Genomic DNA, 20,485 nt, shown 5'->3' on the forward strand with positions numbered 1-20,485 from the left:
GTGGCTTTTTCACTCCAGCGCTGTCCTACCAGACAGTCTCGTCCCTTCACCTGATGAAGGCCGCTTGTGTTGTGGCCGAAACGTCGTGAGAATATTATTGTGTTATTTTATCAATTTATTATTTTATTCTCATTCTACGTGACTTTACCGAAAGAACCAACGAAGATGAATCCTTGCAGTCACGAAAGCTTTAAATCGGGATTCTCATTGCTTTTGTTAAAAAAATATATGTGCGTTTCATGTCTATGTCCATGATTGAATGGGAACGTGTTCAGTGCTGCATTGGCTATCTGGCCATTTAAATTACAATAACGCATGCAAGTCTCTACTTATGTTTTTCTCATGTATTAGTTCGTACTGGCCTTTATAATATTTTATTTGTACGTAAGTGATTCGGCATCGCATTTGTGCAATGCTGTATTTAAGTGGCAGAACATATTCACGTGACAAAGGCTCGCAGTGTGTAAGTCAATTTGGCTACATTTTTAAATCCATTTCCTTTGGACCATTGTAAAAATCACCGAGAAATAAGTTGTGGTCTTCAACAGTGTCATCATGTGCTCATTGAGGATGTTTGTTTAAAGTACATTATTACGTTCAGCCGCATACTTTCATTGTACACATCCAGGCCAATAATTTTCGTTGCAAAATGTGACGGAGAAAAGTTATCAGCCCCTGTTTATCCCTTCCCATGACAATCCAGAACGTAACTTGCTGAATGCCCAATCATGACTTTGGACTTTTAATATATATTATAAAGGTTTAAAATGAGTGTTTCTACTTGTTTAGGACATGTCACGGTGGGCAAATCAGTTAACAGGTGTGCAGATGTAGCTTGTGAGCGTGAGAGAAATAAAGCCTGTGTATAACACTACTGTGACTGCGCTGGGCGTTTGTGGAACACGTTTTGAATTTGGCTCAGTGAGCTCCTGGCCAAGTTATGATAGTGTGGTCACCTCATTTAAGATTCTATTTTTAAGCCTCACAGCAACTGGATGGAAAATAAACACCGTCTTCCGCCATTGAGGAAAACAAACATTCATGAACTTCAAAGTGTCAGATCACTTTCTTATAGCCATCCAGAAAGACAAAAATATCAGTGCATAATGTCCCGTCGTCATGGTCAGAGATGATTAGTCCACTGCTGGATGAAGGCCTTCCCAAGCCATTCCAATCTCTCATGGTCTCACGATGCAACATTCCATCTTGCACCTTCGCACGAGCTGGCCTCATCGCTCCATCGACGCAGTGGGCGCCACTCTCTGGCGTTTTTCCCTCCTTTGGCTGCCACTCCAACATCGGTCTCCACCACCGTCCATCATCCCTGCTGCGGGGCGCATCCTGCCCAAGCCCACGTCCTTTTCTTAACAGTCTCAGTGTGATGTTTCGAAATTGCTCATGTTCTTCAACTGATACGTTGTCTATCTTATCCCTTTCTCAATCCGAGATGTCTGCAAGTTGCAAGGGGTGGGGGTCCCATTCACCACTGGATCTAGGAACGTGCAAGCGGTTAGCGTTAATTATATTTAGGGAGGCATAGCACCGCTGTTTTTTAAAGACACTGCGCTCACCGCAGAGAACTGTAGCAACACGACCACACTTGACGGTAGCTGGCGCCAAGCTGAGCCGCATGCCCTCCCTCATGGCCTTTTTACTTCCGATTCCGTTCTGATGGAGTATACATCAGACGTATGCGTACGTGTAGAATGACGTACGTCATTGGAATGGGAAAGGGTTAAGTAGTTACGCACCATTCAATTGGACTCAATTACGACGTAGCTTAAAACCACCGCCGTTTGACTTGAATCGATCTCACAGAGCACTCACTGGGTGCCGTGTGGAATGCATTGCCTTGCGACTGTGAGTGTTCCTCCATTGCCTTGTCCCTTGGCTGCACGGTTCAAAGTTTCTACTGGTGCTGCTGTGGAGAGAGCAGTTGTTTCAAGTTCCCCAGAATATGCATTGCACCCGGCAACAGATAACGTTCAACCTCTTTCTTCCGTTGGATGCTCTACAGCCAACTTTTGTCATTCCACTGCTGGATGAGGGGCCTAACCACACCGTGTGAGTCGTGGGGAGCGTTTTGACCGTACTTTGCCACGCTGGGTTGAAGGTGCAAAACATGTAGTTGTGCGGGAGAGGAGAGTAACCCCTATGCTGTACTATCCGTTGCATCAGACATATTTGTAGGTGTTTTGATTTAAAGCTTTCGTGACTGCATGGATTCATCTTCTTGGTTCTTTCGCTAAAGTTACGTAGAAGGGAAATAATAAAATAATAGAAATAAAACATTATAAAGTTAAATTATCACGACGCTGCCCAAGCTTAGCAGTGTTCATTGGAACGCTGTCTTCCCGACAGTTCTGTTTCTTCACCTGAAGACGGCTGCTTGTGTTGTGGCCGAAACGTCCGTGATAATTTCATTTTATATTATGTTTAATTTTTTATTATTTTATTATTTCCCTTCTACGTGACTTTACCGAAAGAACCAAGGAGATATTTGTAGGTGCTCTTAATTTTATCTTTTGCACTATCACAGAAGGTGAGGTTCGCATTCCTTGTGGCGTCTTCCCACCCCCTCCCCTCTTGTTGAAGGCTGAGACCCCACCACCCCCGTCCGAATTCTCATTCAATTCAGATAATGTTGGTACGACATTTAGCATTCGTCTTGACCTTTCCTCATTTACACATGGGGGTGAGAGCGAGAGCAGAATGCATATGGCAGACAAGAGCAGATCGTATCATTAGTCATTCTGTTTAGTGCTTAACATTTGCTTAACGTTTGCTCAACATCGACTGTGCTGTGGCCCCTCGGAGTTTTTTGTACAAACAAGGTCAAGCTACAGAGCGGGGAAGGTTGTGAATTCAGATTTCTGCTCCTGGGGTCGTCTTGACTCTTTGAACAACAACAACTCTGTAGAACCTCAACAGCGGTCGACTCTTCGCGCATGTGACTTGGTTCTGCCTCAGGAATGTGGAATTTCAATTCTGTCCCGGCACCTTCAACGGCGATAGGCACATCCTCCTTTCTTGTTTGGACCAGAAGAAACTCTCTTGTTTGAATGCGTGTGTGCACGACGTAACCGTGTGTGGCCTTAAAATTCCGCGTAGAGTTCCGCTGTTGAATTGCGTTTTGTTTTAAGGGCTAGCCGCAAGTTCAGAGCACATAGGAGCGCGTGAAGGGTGTTGCATTTCTGTCAAATTTCCTGAGATCAGAAAACCCAAGATGAATTTAAATTCTCAAATCCTACTGGTTCCAATGTACGGCCAACTCCCGAAGCAGTTTATGTAGTTTTATTTATTTATGCCCCTGAAAACTTCGTAATTTCTTTATATATACGAGCGATTTCAACAGTCCATTTTTTTAAGGGGATGAGGAAAAAGGTTCATCACAAACGGCTGGGTGGCGACATGCGTTGCGCGTTGAGCTGTGACAGTAAATGTGCTCAGTTCTCCCTGAGTCTGGTGGCTTCTCCATTCAATTCAGCCCATGGAGGATCGATTTGAACTCTCTCTCCGCACTTCACTCACCGACTGAAGAACCACACGTCCGAAGATAATTCCGCCAGGCCATTTGCCCGTACGCCTAACCGGGAATTCGCGCTGCTTGTCGTCAACCCCAACATTTGCCCGGTGAAAAGTCTGAAGGAAGTCACAGACTCTACGGACACGCGAGTACGCACCCTTGACGAAGAGGCGTTCCGTGAGTGGTAGATTCCTAGCGACGAGGGTAAAGGACAATGGACGCGTGTGGGTGACAATGACATTACTTGCAACCTGTGCTTTGGGGGTTGTACATCGGATTTAGCTTGGCATCTGTGTGAAGCTGTCCCAAAGATCTATGAGCTGTTATATTCTGAGAAAACACCGCTGGTTCGATGGGAAAATGTGCCCTCCCAACAGAGCAGTACTTCTTGCTGCAGCTCCATGATATGCTTCCTCCCATCGCCCTCCATCCATGCGACCCTCTCTCTCTCTCTCTGCCATCCAGGCTCTGATGGGTGCAGTTATTATATTTTTTTTAAAGCCACTACAGTTTGATGACAGCCGTGTACAGAATGAACACACCAATTTGGAAAAACTCACGGAACATTCGTATCATCATCATCAGCCGTGATCTATCCACTGCTGGAGAAAAGCTTCCCCAAAGCCACAGCCACCTATCACGATTTTGCTACGCAACGATCAACCCAAGAACCTGCATATGAACTGTGAAATCGTCGCTCCGTTTCCATCAGTAAATATTTATATGGCAATCAGTTTACGTATATGATGCAATGTATTATTTATGTACACAGGTAAGGCTGGGGAATATCGAATACGTGATGTGAAGATGATTTGTATTCATAATGTTGCTGAGGCATTGCTTATTTGTTTTAATAATTTCTCCACATTTTGCAACCCGAGTGTTGGGCCCCCCAACTTGTTCGTGAATGGACTTTGGGCCCTAAACAGCCGGCCACCCAGCGGCATTGCTTTAACGGACCACATTCTGCTCATCAGACTTGGTTAAGCCAAAGTTTCCCTAGTTATAACAGAATTTTCGCCCGACGTTATCTGGTTTAAACAGGGAATAATGTTATACTAAACAATATGTGTGTGATATTTTTTTCCCGGTGTGTTTGTGCTTCTTACTTGCAAAATCTCAGGGGGATGCCACCCCGTTAAAATAAATAACATTCTGGAGTTTTATTTTATGACCGAACAGAAACTATTTTACCTAGTCTCGGAAGCTATCTAATTCTCCCTTTTTTGAACATTAGTTTCAAAGACATTGTGGCCTTCACGGACAGCATCAACAACTTCATGTAGCTTAGTGAGCTGTATTCAGGTGGGTTAGCTCTGTGGACTCGGGAGTCCCAGGCCATCATTGTAATATTGGAAAATTAAAATCTGAGGCTGGAAAAGCCGTTACACTTTCTCTATGAAAAAAAAGTAGTCTAGGAATTGTCAACAAAATCATCATCTCTTGAGAGAAGCTCCAAATGCCATATACCCTCGTACACTGAACATAGATGTCTTTTGATTTAAAGCTTTCGTCACTGCAGGGATTCATATTCTTGTTCTTTCGGTAAAGTCATGTAGAAGGGAAACAATAAAATAATCAAAATATAAAACAATAAAATTCTCATTTTTCTTAGCTCTTTTGGTAAAGTCACGTTGAAGGGAAACAATAAAATAACAACGTGACTTTACCTAAAGAGCTAAGAATATGAATTACTGCAGTCACGAAAGCTTTAAATCAAAATATAAAATTCTCACGACGTTTCGACTGCAACACAAGCAATCATCATCAGGTGTGAAAACCACAACAAAAAAATTTGAAAAAAGTGGCGGTTATTTGCAAGCCATCTGGCGACCATGAGAGATTCGTTCATGAGGCTATCCACATATACAAACACAGAGAATTTCAACCGAGAAGATGGATTCTGGCTTAGAAATCATTGGAAGGATTTGATTAACCATTTCGGGTCTTAATTGATTGTTCACGTTTACGGTGGCTTTCAGACCGCATCCATCATTTTTCGTCTCCCCCCTCCTCTTTTCCGAACATAGATGGACTCGTCCATCTGAACAAACTGTCAAATCGCTCTTTGTGGTGCTAACGTTAAAAAACCGCCACTTTTTTTCAAATTTTCTTGTTGTGGTTTTCACGCCTGATGATGATTGCTTGTGTTGCAGTCGAAACGTCGTGACAATTTTATTGTTTTATATTTTGATTATTTTATTGTTTCCCTTGTACGTGGTGACTTTACAGAAAGAACCACGAATATAGATGTTGTCATGTGGAGATAGCTGGCCCTAAACCATAGCAGTTTGGATTTTACTACCAATGTTTCGGCAATGGAAATAGTAAGGGTACTGGTCATTTGAACCTTATCTTATTTGCCTTTGTCCACGTGCAATCACTAAATATTAATTGAAGATGGGCGGTGGACTCATTTGCGTATTTGAACGCGCAGGCATTGGTTTGAGTTGGATTTAAAAGAGTGTAATCTGTGAAATATGTTTGGGCCAAACCGCCAAACGGCAAGGCTTGAAAGCGCACGGCGTATATTGCCGTGCAACTCGGCGGGCTGTAGAAACCGTTGCAAATTGCAAAGAGCGTGACTTGCGTTTGTATTCTGTTGTTACTGTTGTCGAAACTGATCTGAAGCATGGATCATATATATACATGCAGCACGACTTGTGTCAATCTGTCAACATTCTCACCGGCGGTGCAGATGAATTATTTTTGAGCATTACGACAACAACAAAAAAGTGCTTTGCGTAGCTTTCACTGAATGGGGCTTTGTTGGCTGAATAATGAAACTCCCCTTTTTGTTCCGCTTGCACGCCGTCCGTTTTATGGAAAAGGAAATGTAACGTGTGAAAATGCGAGCGGATGTTTTAAAATGTTTACGTTGGTTTCGTTGTCTCCCTCTCCCCCTTTCCTTGTCCACGTTGTGTTCTTTGTCTTCTTTCTGCTAGGCCCCAAAATGGCTCCATGCTTTTGTACAACAGAAAGAAGGTGAAGTATCGGAAAGACGGCTACTGCTGGAAAAAACGGAAAGACGGCAAGACGACGCGGGAAGACCACATGAAACTCAAGGTGCAGGGCATCGAGGTATGGGCCCTCCTGTTACCGATAGCGACTCTGCGGCAGCCAGCCACCCGGCGGCGGCACGTTGGCAAATCGGCAATGACGCTTCACGTTCGTTGCGTGTTTAATTGACGTGTGTGTGTGTGGGTGCTATGTACTGTGTGCCAGTACTTCTCTGCCGGTCGTCTCAAACGTTTGACACGGCACATGCGGCCAATGTCGTGGCCTCCGGACAGCGAGCCTTCGACACTGATTTTAGTTTTTCTTACTGTACTTTGGTGGATTAATTTTTGTCATTCTGGTGACCCAGGCCACTCTTAAAAATGAGACAATCTTTTTCTCTTAAGTTCTCACCTGGTTGAACACAATTAACGAAGCTAAACTTCACGTGACCTCACGTTTGTTCTAAGCCAAGCACTTCTAACGGTGGTGTGACATGGGTGTGAATTATTATTATTATTAAATATAGAGTTAATAGCATTAAAGAGCCAAGTTATGATGTAAATATGTCTGACCAGTGTGGAAGAATGAATTCTTCCATGAAGGAAAGACCCTCAGCCTTGCAGTTGTATGGCTCCTGCATGATTTACTTATCGTTTTTTTTATGCACAAATGAAATTAGAGCAGGTCCCTTCGTGCACGCAGTGTTATTGCACACGTACGGGAATGCACGCTTGTGGAATTGCGAGCACATTTAAATGTGCGCTCTTTCAGCGTTTGTGTAATCCAACAGCAAACAGGAACAGTGTACACAGTGTCCAGAGAAAATATATATATTTGAGACAATGCATTTTTAAAACATCCACGTAATTATGTATCGCAAACGTGGTTCAAAGGCATATTGCTGGCCCTCCAAACTTTCTGATGCCTTTTTTTTGGGGTTATTCCTTTCATCTTTCCAGATCAGTCTTCTGCACACTACTGGCAAAACTATTGAACTGTTTTGTCATGCGGCAGAGAACATTGACATCCCTCCCCCCCTGCTCTTGCCCTTATATCCCGTACGAGAATTTTCCATTGCAGGCAGGCAAGGAAGTGGGGGGTAGAAAAAATAACTTTTATTCTTAAGAGCAAATCTAATACGATTGCCCTCGCTGGCTTATTGGAATAAACATTCAGACAAAGTCGTCTGGATATGATGACTGTTGTTAAGGGCTAGAGTGGGCTTAGGGATGTAATTTTTTGGGGTATCTACAAAAGACAAAAATGGGGGGGGGGGGGGAGGGGTGGGGATCCCCTGCCATTCCGTGTTAACGTGCGGAAAGAGATATGAAGGCATCACACATTCCGTTTCATGTCGGCAGTGCGCACAGCAGCCTGCCTGCGGGGGAGAACGTCGAAGCTCTGCTTTGCGCTTCTGTAATTGTGCTCGGCGCCTCCCACAGGTATCGGTGTCCTTCTCTTGCCACGATCCCTTCAGGCCTCATCGTGCAAACAATTTCCCAGGCCCCGTCGTTTCCACATGCGGACTTTTTGACTGCAACGCAATGCAATTGGGGATTGTAGGGGCCGCTCTGTCTGGGCCGCGGCGGTGGTGGTGGCGTTCGCGTTTGCAAGTGAGTCGCGGAGAGAGCGACAGCTCCTCCACGCAATCCAATTCTCGGAAGCTGCAAACTTGAGACCGCTGGAAAAAAGTTGTCTTTTTGTTGTTAATTACAGCAAGTCGTGTTTCGTTAGTTAGTTCGTTAATCCTCCTAATCCCCCTTTGGGACACGAGGCCGAAATGAGTTCCCTCCGCTTCTTCCTGTCCTTGGCAACATGTTGAGACCCGCCCCGAGAGAGGTTGATCGTTGCTGCCAGCTCATCCTTCACGGTCTTGCGCCAGGTGGTCTCAAGTCTCCCAGGGTTCTTTTTTCCCGGTGGTGTCCATTTTAGAGCAATTTTTGGTATATGGTCCTGGTCCATTCTGAGTACATGTCCAAGCCATCCGAGCCGCCGTCTCTCGATGCCTTGCGTGTGATATTAGGACAACCGGTCTTCTTGAACGGTTTGGTGTTGTGGATTTTGTTTGGCCAGTAGATGCACCATCCATATTCATATACCCACACACAATTATGGCATTAGTATCATTATCATCATAATCCCTTGAAACTTTATCGTGCTAATTCGAGGTACGGAGGAAAGACCACAAAATAAACTGCTTTTTGTATTAAATTTGTTGTCCTTCCCCCGCACCTCCGATTAGCATGGTTGGCTAGGTACGGTGCAAAAGAAATTCAACATACATAGATATATCATCAGCTGTGGTCAATCCGCTGCTGGATGAAGGACTCTGCAATCCGCCATGACCTCCCATGATCCCGTAATGTAACAATCCATCTAGGGCCTCCACACGAACTGATTTCATCGCTCCATATAATCGGTTTTCGTTAACATTTATCTTTCTCCGCCATTATAAGTTCCTCCACAACCATCCAACAGTGGAAACAGATCTTCTCACTAGTAAGAAATTGGCGCCACATTTTGTGAAAACACAGACACCTCCTCGACAAACCCTTCCAAACCATTAACATCTTGACAATGCGTTCTTTTCGAGTAAAAAAATTGTTGTGCCGCTTTCAAGTTTTGTTGACGTCAGCATTAATTTTCTATCAAGCCTGGTTGCCTTCGGTTCAGCACAATGTTATTGACCACCTCTCCAGCACAGGGTCCGTGTCACGTTGCTAGATTCATCTTGGAGCACCGCGGTGGCAAGATGCTATCTCACTCGCCTGGCATGCAGGAGCTTGTGGGTTATATTCCAACCCTGATGATGCCTGCTGTATATTTGGAGTTTGCATGTTCTCAACGAAAATAGCTATACAGAGCTTCTCAAAAAGAGCTATATAGCTCAGTGGGCCTTACCTGTTAAAATTAAAACATTGTCTAATAGTTTGGTTTACTATTAGCTCAGCATGTGGCTAGCCTGCATTGAGCACCAACCTGGTTTGAAGTGGTTGGTGTAGAAATGTGCAGAGTCTTATTTATGGATTCATGAGGTCGATGTCCTGGATTTCGGTATAATGGAGGCCCACGTGCACTTTAATTCTTCACCCAAGAAGGCCTCATTGAGCACAATGACATTTGTTTTAGGAGAGTTTTGCTTGTGACAATGGACCAATTTACTTTGTCCGCACGCTTCTAGGTGGGAGGAAATTACAGTTCCAATACAAATACAAAGAAGCCCCACTTACGTATGGTGCATATGTACAGTGTGAAAGAAGTTCAGCACAGATGCTTAACAGATTATCAGGGCAAGTGCTATAAGCAGGCATCTATGAAGGCTGGCGTCGCACACGAAGGGGGTGGGTGGCCAGCATCACGCCTGGCCGCCCTTGTCTCCCTAGTTGGGATGTTCATACATCGCACCAAGCACTCATTTGAGGCTGAGTCAACCTAGTGGAGGCCCAGGATCGGTCCTTATAATCGTCACTGGTGTTGCCCGAGAGCTGGAATCGAACTCGGGTCAGCGGGTTCGTAGTTCAGCGTGCTAACCGCAACACTACTGCTCTGCGCAGTGCCTAGAGAATAAACACACGTGCAGGGAAACAATATGCTTTATATGCTGTTCTTTTCATGCATCTACCATTCAAAAGTCATTGACTTCCCATTGCAAAACAAAAAAGCCAGATGTTTATTTTAACCGTAGGTTGATGCTCTTGTTACCAAATTATCGCGCAGTCTCGACAGATCTCTGAAGCCAAGCAGTTGTTGAGCCCAGACAGTGCTTCGTGTGTGTGACAGCCGTGCGTAGCAGAAGGTGCAGTAGGCACTGCGGGCAGTAGAGGTGGGTGCAGCAAAATCCATTGCTGTTCTGAGCACACCGCTCCAACTTCGCAAGCGTGCATTGACCACCCTGGTGAAATATGGTCAAATATCCCCTGTGACTCACACACGGTCTTTGGAGGGCTCCTAATCCAGCAGTAGATTGAGGGCGAAAAAACAGGCTGCACGTGTAAAGGTTAATTCTCCAATAACTGGGTTAGCAAAGCATTCTCGACACGTAACCTTCATTGTGTTTTGCTTTGGAAAAAATACAAATCAAAGTAGCTTGGATGTTAAGGGTCTGGTGTGAGGTTGTCTTATGTACACAATAAATAATAACGATAAATAATATAGTAATATGGACAAAATTTGGTGTCGAGTTGGCTAGATGCATGGTTCTCAATGCCCCTTCGCACGCGCTATAGGTGTGCTTACTGTCATTATATATAAAAAAAATAGTCATTCACTCGTAGTGTGTGTCTGCCCTTGAGTTTGCGATGGAAATTATGCAAGAAAACCATGATAGAAAAAAATCAATCTACGTATTATCTTAAAATTCCTTTCGCAATTCACGAATACGTCGGAAGTTGTCGCGATGCATTTTCATTGTTTCATACATTTTGGAATATTAATATTGGGAGGAAGTGAGGAATGTACGTGCTTTATCCAGATTGTATGCCAGATATGGAAAGTGAAGCTTGGCTCTAGATTAACTAACGGCGCACACGAATATGACCTTGAGTTATTTTTTTTTTAACTCACAATTAAAATTAATCATATGCCAAAAATTGTCTTTGATTGACACGGGATCAATTTACGGAAAGGATATGCAGTTTTTGGAAATGTCAGTGGTTTTTATGGTACATTATTAAGAAGAAGGGAAAAAAGTACACTTTTGAGATATTGTGTTACTTTTCACAGTAATGCTCGCTCATCAGTTAACGTGAGGACACGCGTATATAGGCTGGCATTCAGTTGAGTGACCGCTGAGGAAGAGAGCAGATGCCATTGCGGAGAAATCCATTGTTGTCCTGTACTACTATGCTGACACATCTGTGCTACCCGCGTTCGTCAGCTCGCAATGGGCAGCGTGGTGAAGTGTTCCCAAAGAACCCCCACAGCCCGCACAGTGTGCAGAGGTCACGATGCAGCAGTGGACAAACACAAATGTACACACTGCAGCTGGATGGACTGTAGTTGAAGCGATCAACTCACAATCATCAGGTAGTGAATATAAATCCCAGATGGGACATAGCCAGGCATCCCAAGGGGGTTATTCAATGATTGCCCCTTTTGTGTGAAGTAACCATCATCATCGCCTCCGATCAGCACGGCTGGCTTCGTACGGTGCGAAAAAAGTTCAATGTACATCTTGGCTTAATATTCACACTGTCTGCCATGTGGTACAACCTCCAATTGCCCTCCAGCAGGGGACCTCCGAGAGGGAGCTGTCCCTGTGAGGCACAGGTCAGCAAGCGGGCACGAGCCCACTTGCTGTGTGGATCCCCAATTAAGTAATTTGCAAGTAATTTATCCGACTTAGCAAATTGTAGACCATGATGGTGGCACGCATAGGCTACTCTTTTTTTTGTACACGTATAATATCACAGGATCTCCTGAAGAAGACGGCACGTATTTCTGCGGTTAACACGCCCATAGTGTTCATCGGGGCGTCCGCCGGGTTTGAGCCCCCGGAAAATGTAACCACCCAATGGCGGTGTTTGTCCATTATAAAGAATGTCGCTTGTCGTGGAAACGCGCAATTTTCACCGCTGTCTCAGAACCACTGGGGACAGGGAGGGGGTGAGGGCGGACGAGGAGGGGGGCAGATGCGGTGTGGACGCGTCAGGGGAGGAGTGGGGGCCCCGTGTTAGGGGAGGGGGAAGAACGCTATCCGTGGTGCGTTGTGACTATCCAGGCACCCACAGGTGCCCCCTTTCAGGAGATTATGGACATGTGTGTCGTAGTTGAGTAATGCTCGGCAGGTGTTTTTGATCTACTCGGCTAAAGAGATTTCGTTTCATACTTTCTTGGTCTCAGATAACCTATTGCTCGGGGCGACTTGTGGTGATGAGCGGTTGTTTTTTATTTGTGCGTACCCCCCCAAAAATGCCTTCAATTTGTTTTACAATTCAATGACACGTGTCAACTTTACACGAGAGAAGTTTTGTTTTTTACTTTACTGCCCATTGCTTTATCAAATGATGATCATAATAACAAAATTAAGAAAAACTCAAGAAGAGTGAAATGGGAAAATAAAAACCGTCAGTTGTTCTCAAGTGCTATATCAGGGTTTGCACTGTAAACCTAAAGGAGTAACAATTTGCATGATTTAAATTGGAGATATTTATACCGAACGGTTGTGTTTTTTTTAATTACAGGATGTCTCTCGTATGAGGCTCAGGATTGTGAGATTTATTTTGAACATCCCAGCATGTGCCTGGAACTCACTAACATAAGAGGCTTTTATTCTGCAATTTTTGTGTGTGTGTGTGATCAAATACCTCATGCTTTCAAGTTTTTATTTTTTATTTCGTCTTCTGTTTTTAACTCACAATGGCTTTTTCGCAGTCTGCATTCCATTCCATGACAGAGTAACCATATGATTCCTGCTGATAATGTTCACCAATGCTTTTTTTACATGAACATTATACACCACTTTGCGAACACTGGTCATGCCTTTTGTAAAATACAAGATCACTTCATCAGAAGCTGCAGTTGGAGAGGGATAAATGAAACATGTTTAAAAGCATACAATATATCCACATTCCTTTAACTTTAAAGGACCTTGTGACATAATTGTTCAACAGTAAGCCATTGTATGGTGCATTTAAAGTCGTTTATTATCATCAACAGCCATTTTCAATCCACTGCTGGATGAAGGTTTCCCCAAAGCTGCTGCTACCTCTTGCGAAAAAACCGACATGCAATGTCCTTGTGTGGTTTTACTGATATCCGTTACAATAAAGGTCAGGGGTTAGGCGGTGGAATCTCTTACACTGCAGTGGGATCTGACCAATTGCAAAGAAAGGAAATGGGATTGAAATACAATGGCCCAGGACAAAAGCGCAATTGTCCCCAGATAATGTTTTTCTATCAGTCTTTCAGTAATGGAATTATATTTAAAAAGGCTCTGGGTAGCTAAGGTGGTCTAGAGGTCTCGTGCGTTCGGCGCCAAGTGTCAATTGGAACGCTCCTCTCGGACCCCCTGGTACTATATTGTGGGGGAACTTTATCAGATGAGCTCACTGACCTTTGGATAAGATGTCCCGTTTGCTAAATGGTGCGAGTGAAAAAAAAACTATTGAATCCTTAATACCCGCATGCTGCAGCGAGCCGAGGGCCCTTGCCCCGAAATGTCAAAGTTAACAGCAATTACGGAAAGTTTCATAAGTAGACGAAAAATGTGCTCCGTGCAGCACAGTTAAATCAGCTCTGAATTAATGGATTGGTGGCATGTGGATATAAGAAAGCATAAAAAAACGAATGTCCAGTAAATGTAATTAAACTTTGCCTTGTGTTCTTTTTTGGGAGCTATGAGAATGTTTTCAGGCTTGATTTTGTTTCCCCTTCAAGTACCAGATGGTATGCAATAACCAAGCAGTATTATTAATGTGACATTCCATTTCCAAAGAGTGCATGCCGATGAAAAGTGCTCAGACAAATAAATGTTTCTTTTATGGCTCTTGTCATTGCATGTCTGTACAATGCTCTCGAACAGAAAGCCATCAAACTCAATTCATATTCCCACTCCCAAAAACATCACAATCAGCTTCTGCCACCTGTGAGCAGTTTCATTTCTTTGTAAATATACATTTCTTGTGAGCTTTTTTTCTAGATCCAGGAAACATATTGTGGCATTGAGCAATCACTATAATGGTCTGGTTTTCGGTGTCTGTATACGCAGGATAACTCCTCTTAGCCATGGCCCAGTTACGCGCAAAATCCTATTACATGTGGCAGCCATAGCATCTGGAAGTTAGCCATTATGCAGAGTGAGTCTGCTCTCTAATACCCGCGATTTTTAGCCTATGAGAGGAGTTGTGCTGTACATATGTGCTGTGTGGTGTAGTTAATCACAAACTGTACGAATGAAAACATCGACCTGGGTTTGAACGCCGACAAAGGTCAACATCAGTGGCGAGTGATGTCTGAACTCAGAAGTGGGCACTCTCTTCACGAACCCAACACAGAGCAGCGTGGTGGAGTTTGGTCAAACAATCCTCACAATGCACACAACATGGGGAGGCCTTCATCCAACAGTGGATTGGCAAAGGGTTTTAAATTAATAATTATTATTTTACTTGATTTAGCAAGGATGTTTTCATGATGCTGTTATTGTTGTTCAATGGATGCTGTGTGCAGGAACTAAAGCACAGTGCCCTATTGAGTGTTGGATAAATGATAAGTATCCGAGTCACATTACCTGGTGCGCTACTTTCTATAAGGGTCCATACAACAGCTCCCTCATCTCTGGACGTGCCATGGATAGCACAAATACATTGCTCTATAAATAAGGACTCTTTGTTCATTAATTGCATATATGTAATATATATACGTTAATTAGGGCTACCAAAAGGTTTTTGGAGGCCTGGGGCAAAATGCCAGCTAATGTCCCCACTGAGGGCCCCTCTAAGGCTCCCTTGGACCTTTCTGAAGCCTGGGGCAAATTCCTACACCTGCCCTGGCCTCTCTACGGCCCTGAAGGTAATGGATAAATCATTGCAAATAAATAAATAGCTACTTGATAAGTAAAGCAATTATAAAATAGCAATGCTTTGCTACTTAATGTGCATATACACAATAAATACATTTAATGTCTTGAAAAATGTATATATATAAATATATATAGGCTAGATATATACAAATATAATTTTGAGCCTGGGGTTGATGTTGTCTTATTATTGTATTCTATATCTATATAAAACACCGTAATAGCCTGAAGAAACTGAAGTCCTGTAATAAGTTGTTATAAGTTGAATTTGTAAGTGGGATGGATGGGACATATCGCTAGAACGAATGATGGCCGATGGTCGATAATAATAACAAAGGATTGTTACACCGCAGGATCGCGAGAGGTGGCGGTGGCTCACGTAGGCCTTCATCCATCAGTGGATTAACCATGGCTGATGATTACTCTAAGGTTACGCTGTCCTATGGAGAGACCGGCTCCTTCCACAGGCATTTTGGTTCATTGGGCAACCCCACACCTCTTTGAGCCAGGGAGACCGTGATTTTTTTCAGAATAGGTTGGGGAATTCGTATTTGGACAACCTTGGAAGCCAATTCTCTACTCCAGCAGCTTAATCGTGATCAAAACGGTTGGCCGACTGCTATTGGCCACAGGGCCAATAGCAGTCGGCTCCTGTGGCATATATACCCCGGTAGTGTCCGTTGTTTTGATGAAAAACAAATGACAATTGAGGGTGGCACGGAAAGTGCCTAAAGAGAGGTCCCCTTGGCCTATGGTAGTTAAATGTGGCATGGAGGCAATGAGCCTTGTTGTATGGGTGTGAGGATTTAATTGTGCAAAAGCTTTTCTTTCCGGTAATATCCTTCGAAGGGATCTAAGCGGGTATGCATTCAGGATCTGTCACTGCATTGCCCCATACGTGGTTGAATTATCTTGCTTTAGATGCGTACACTAAGCAATAGATATGGCTTTTTCCTCAATGTAGCCCACAGCCCAATCAAGATTTCTTCTCGTACTCTTTTTTCTATTGCTCTCCTATTCATATTTAGGAACTAGACATTTTGAGTGTCTTCAAAAACAAAACCTCACTGGCGAGTTACAGGAGGGTCTTGCATTGGAATATTCGCCAGTTCCTCACCTGGTAATTATCATGTATTAATGCACAAGGGATCATGTGTAAAAAAAAAACCTTTTACATATAGGTACTGTCGTCTATAGGCCACCGTGTAGCCCTGCTTATGGGCGTTTCACACACACACGCACGGTGATGGCTACACCAATCACCAATCCCACGTGATTGTGAGCGCCACCCCGAATAGCAGCAGTAACACGCCGTCGCTTCACCACGTCAAGTTGAACGTCGTCCGTCTCGCTGCGCGCACAACCTCGTGTTTCGGCGGCGGTCATCGTCGGTCACCAACCGTTAAACCATTGTTGAAAACGTCCACACGTCCCGTGATGGTGGAGGGCAGCGGCCTATCCACAGGATATCCACCTGTGGATAACACCTGTTTATTGACAGAGAGGGTACATATTATTTGGCTCTTTCGATAAAGTCACGTAGATAAGTTCCAGGAAAATAACAAAAAACTACGACGTTTCGATCGCAACACGAGCGGTCGTGATCAGGAAAAGGGGGTTAGCCTCTAAAGGCAAATTGTTGATAAAAAAGGGTAAAACCTATTGTTATTTTTTCACACTTTGATACTGGTAAAAAGGTCCCGTGTTGTAGCTGCTCACCCCGAGCTATAATTGCTTCTCATAGTGCATTGTCTTTGTACTGTTTGCCTTTTGGTGTTCTCTCGTCTGACACTGGTGAGACTAGGCCAGAAAGAAAGCTGTCTCTGGTATAGGCGAATCAGTTTCAAAGACAATGCCATATATTATCAGAGCATCCATAATATCAGAGCATCCAAAAATTATGAGAGCATGTTTGTTTTGCATGTTCACCACAAGTACGTGTGGTTAATGCAGACTTGCTTCCTTGAACAAGCTTTATATTTAGTGTGTGAACATCTTAACACCTCATGTTTTATTGCCGGGAAAGGGTAAAACCTATTCTTATTTTTATTCATACCAGGATATCCACCGTTTCCAACTCCTAAAATGATGCCTATTTCATCGAATCCCGCTCTGGATGGTTGGCTGAGTGGACCTCCAAATGAGATTTGAACTCTCATACTTCCTGTCGTGAGTTGAGCGCTCTGAAATAACAGCACAGTACAGCACAACCTGGCCCACCGCATTTCCTCAATCCCTGAGCGTAGCTTGCTACTGCTGCTGCACACTGGGGTGCCATTAAGCGCGATTCCAGCATCTATGTGTGCATGCTGAACTTCTTTCACATGGAACGTAGCCAACCATGCTAATAATTTCTTTGAAATTGCTTTTTGTGTTCAGTTTGTTGTTCTTCCCCCGCAGCTCTGATTAGCACAGTTTGCTACGTACGGCGCGAAAGAAGTTCAACATACATACAATCGAAGGTGCGGGGGGAAGGACAACAATCTAAACACAACAAGCAGTTCTAAAGAAATTAGTTTTCAATCTAGATTATTTAAAAGTACATAGCTGCAGTGGCTTCCTAACATCGGAAGGAAGAGCGTTCCAGACTGCCGCAGAAGCATCATACAAACCCATCACAGTTCCAACCGTGGCATCAACAGCAGACTTCACATCTGGTTCCGGGGGGGTCGGTCATCGATGCGTCGCTCTGCCGAAAGGTCACCCGAGATGAGACGCTGGGCGAGTGAAAGGCCCTTTGCCGTGCAGAAGAAAAAAAAACTGGCACGGGCACAGCGGGACAATAATGAGAGCCGACCACTGCCACTTTTGTCAGGACCATCCTGGGCTGCGTTCGCCCCCGAGTGGGGGTAGGGATGGCCGGACGGCTTCATTCCTCGCGCTCACTCCGGTGACCTCGCACAGTCTGACTCCCAACTGTTCCCCATTCCAGAGATTGCCTTTGTAATGTCCATTCTCCCGGACGCAATTAGGGTGAACAAGCAGCGGCAGCGTTCGTGGCATGAGTGTGTGAGCCCTTTCGTTTGACTCAAAGTGACTTATAGAGCTGGTTTGTGGGGTCAGTGAATTAACTAAATGAAAGCATACGTGCAAAGGGATTCACAATGTAGACATCTGTATTCAACTTGTATAGTCCTCAATACAGACATACAGTATTTTGTCCCGTGATTGTCTTTTTTAAAATAGAGCCACAATTTTCTAATCTATCTGCAATGTCCGCCAGTCTTTCATTATTTGTCTCAAAATATATATTATAGTGAAAATCTGAATACAACTTTTCGTTATCTTAATTACTTCAAGAATATATATTATTGGTAGTAATTGCTCATCGGGGAAGATCAGATCGTTTGAAGAATGGCACATTAAAATATTCACAACCTTGCACTGGTATCACTACATTAACATGTAAACCCATTATAGTGATGTACACATGTTATCACTGTTTGTGAAGAGGACCTCAACATGAAGCTGCAGTTGAAGTGTTACATAAGGTCAGACTAAACTCTTTTTTAATAAATATTAGTTCAGTAATATGTGTATGCAATGTGTGCACTGTGTACCTATGCGTGTGTGTATGTGTAGAGACGAGTGAGTGATAGTGTAGCGGTTAGCGCGCTCTGCTACGAACCTGGTGACCCGAGTTCAATTCCCGCTCACGGCCAACACCAGTGACGATTATCTGAATCGGTCCCAGGCCTCCCCTAGGTCGACTCAGCCTCAAATGAGTACCTGGTGCAGTGTGTAAACTTCGCTGCTGGGGAGACAAAGGCGGCCAGGCGTGGTGCTGGCCACCCACGCCCTTGTGTGCCATTCCGGCCTTTGTAGGTAGTCCCAACCGTCTGTTATGGCTCTATGGGGGATATTTTTCTTTGTGTATATGGAATAGTACCACCAGTGTGTCAGGCAGCTCTCATAGCTGGCTTTGTTGTGCCGTCTTAAATCGTCCATCTGTTATGGTGCTAACTTGTCGTTTAACACACAAAATACATTGATAAAGATCCCCAGTATAACCTTAACAGGCTGTTGGGGCAAGTGCTGTGAGCGAGTAACACCTATAACGGCCGCCACCGCACACGAGGGAGGTGGTTTGGCCGAAACTACGCCCAGCCGCACTTTGCCTCCCAAGTGGCGATGTTTACTACACACCCCACCATGTACTCAATTGAGGTTGAGTCGTCGGAGGGTAGGCACAGGGCCGGCTCAGATATTCGCCACTGTTTTTTTCTCTTGAACGGGAATCTAACTCGGATTGCCGGGTTCCTGATACGGTGCAAACACACACATACGCATGCACATTGACACACGTACACACACCATGCCATCAACATAGGTGTCATCCCAACAGAGCTCATTTAAAATCAGGAAGGAGACAGAAATGAATAGCACCCTGTGTTCATGTTTGGTTATTGCCTTCGCATGCTTCATGCATATTTCACGTGGATCGGCCGCTAAATACTTAACATTGCCTGCGAGTGAATTTCCAATCGGCTTCATGTGGAGCTGGGCGATGTCCAACTGAGTTTTCACACAGAGACTCCCAGCAGGGCCTCGCGATTTATGGATTGTGCGTCGCAGGGACATTGCAAAGGCATTTTGTGCGTTATGTGCGTGTGTGTGTGTGTGCGGAGGGTGGTCGTGTAGCGGTTAGCGTGCTGTGCTGCAAACCAAACTTCCCGAGTTCGATTCCCGCTCACGGCCAACACCAGTGACGATTATCTGAACCGGTCCTATGCCTACCCTAGACCGACTTAGCCTCAAATGAGCACTTGGTGGGTTGCCACGAGGGAGACAAAGGGTCTGGAGATGGCCACCTATGCCCTCATGTGCCATGCAGGCCTTCATAGGCGTTCGCTAACAAGACTTGCCCAAAAAGCCTGTTAAGGCCATACGGGTGATATTTGTCTTTCGCGGACGGTGTAGAGGAAAGGTAGCTGGCCTTGCATTGGGCTTCGTTTAAAGCCTTGGTGTTTAACTGAGCCCATCGTAGGCACGGAACCTGAACATACCTGGTAATCATCGTCTTCTCCATTTGCCTTGGATATCATGTTTCTGTCCTGCTAATTATCTCAGCGTGTTAATGCCTGTATACATGAAGTATTATCTGATCAGGATGGCGCTGTGAGTTAAAATGGCAGTTGAGGTTTCCGCTTGACCATTATTCCTGTGGGGTTGATAAATAATGGATTTGGGAAGGCAATATTGGTAATCGAATCAACTGACCCCATCATTGGAATGTGGAATTTCAACCATTGGATTGGGGCAGCCACTGGAAATGAGCACTGCTCCATCGTTAACATGAGCAAGGAGATGCTTGGACTTGGATAGCTTATTTTATTTTAACATGAAGCAATACGAGGTCGACTTAGCAAAGTTTACCTATAAACTGTGAATGAAATTAATTGATCTAACCAAATTCAAGGCATAGGGGCTGGCTCTTAATGTGT

General features: G+C 44.3%; 1 protein-coding gene across 12 annotated transcripts in view; it reads left to right on the forward strand.

Annotated features, from left to right (window-relative positions):
* The window catches only part of LOC116946800 (calmodulin-binding transcription activator 1-like), a 640,058-nt gene that overhangs the window by 321,253 nt on the left and 298,320 nt on the right, over positions 1–20,485 (forward strand). For all 12 annotated transcript variants that reach the window (XM_032961954.2, XM_032961960.2, XM_032961958.2 and 9 more), the window contains one exon: positions 6,472–6,607. In XM_032961954.2, coding sequence (XP_032817845.2) covers positions 6,472–6,607 — 136 coding nt within the window. The remainder of the gene's footprint in view (positions 1–6,471; positions 6,608–20,485) is intronic.

Source organism: Petromyzon marinus, chromosome 28, assembly GCF_048934315.1.
Source record: "Petromyzon marinus isolate PM22_M1 ecotype Great Lakes invasive population chromosome 28, UKy_Petmar_22M1.pri1.0, whole genome shotgun sequence".
Classification (NCBI taxonomy): domain Eukaryota; kingdom Metazoa; phylum Chordata; class Hyperoartia; order Petromyzontiformes; family Petromyzontidae; genus Petromyzon; species Petromyzon marinus.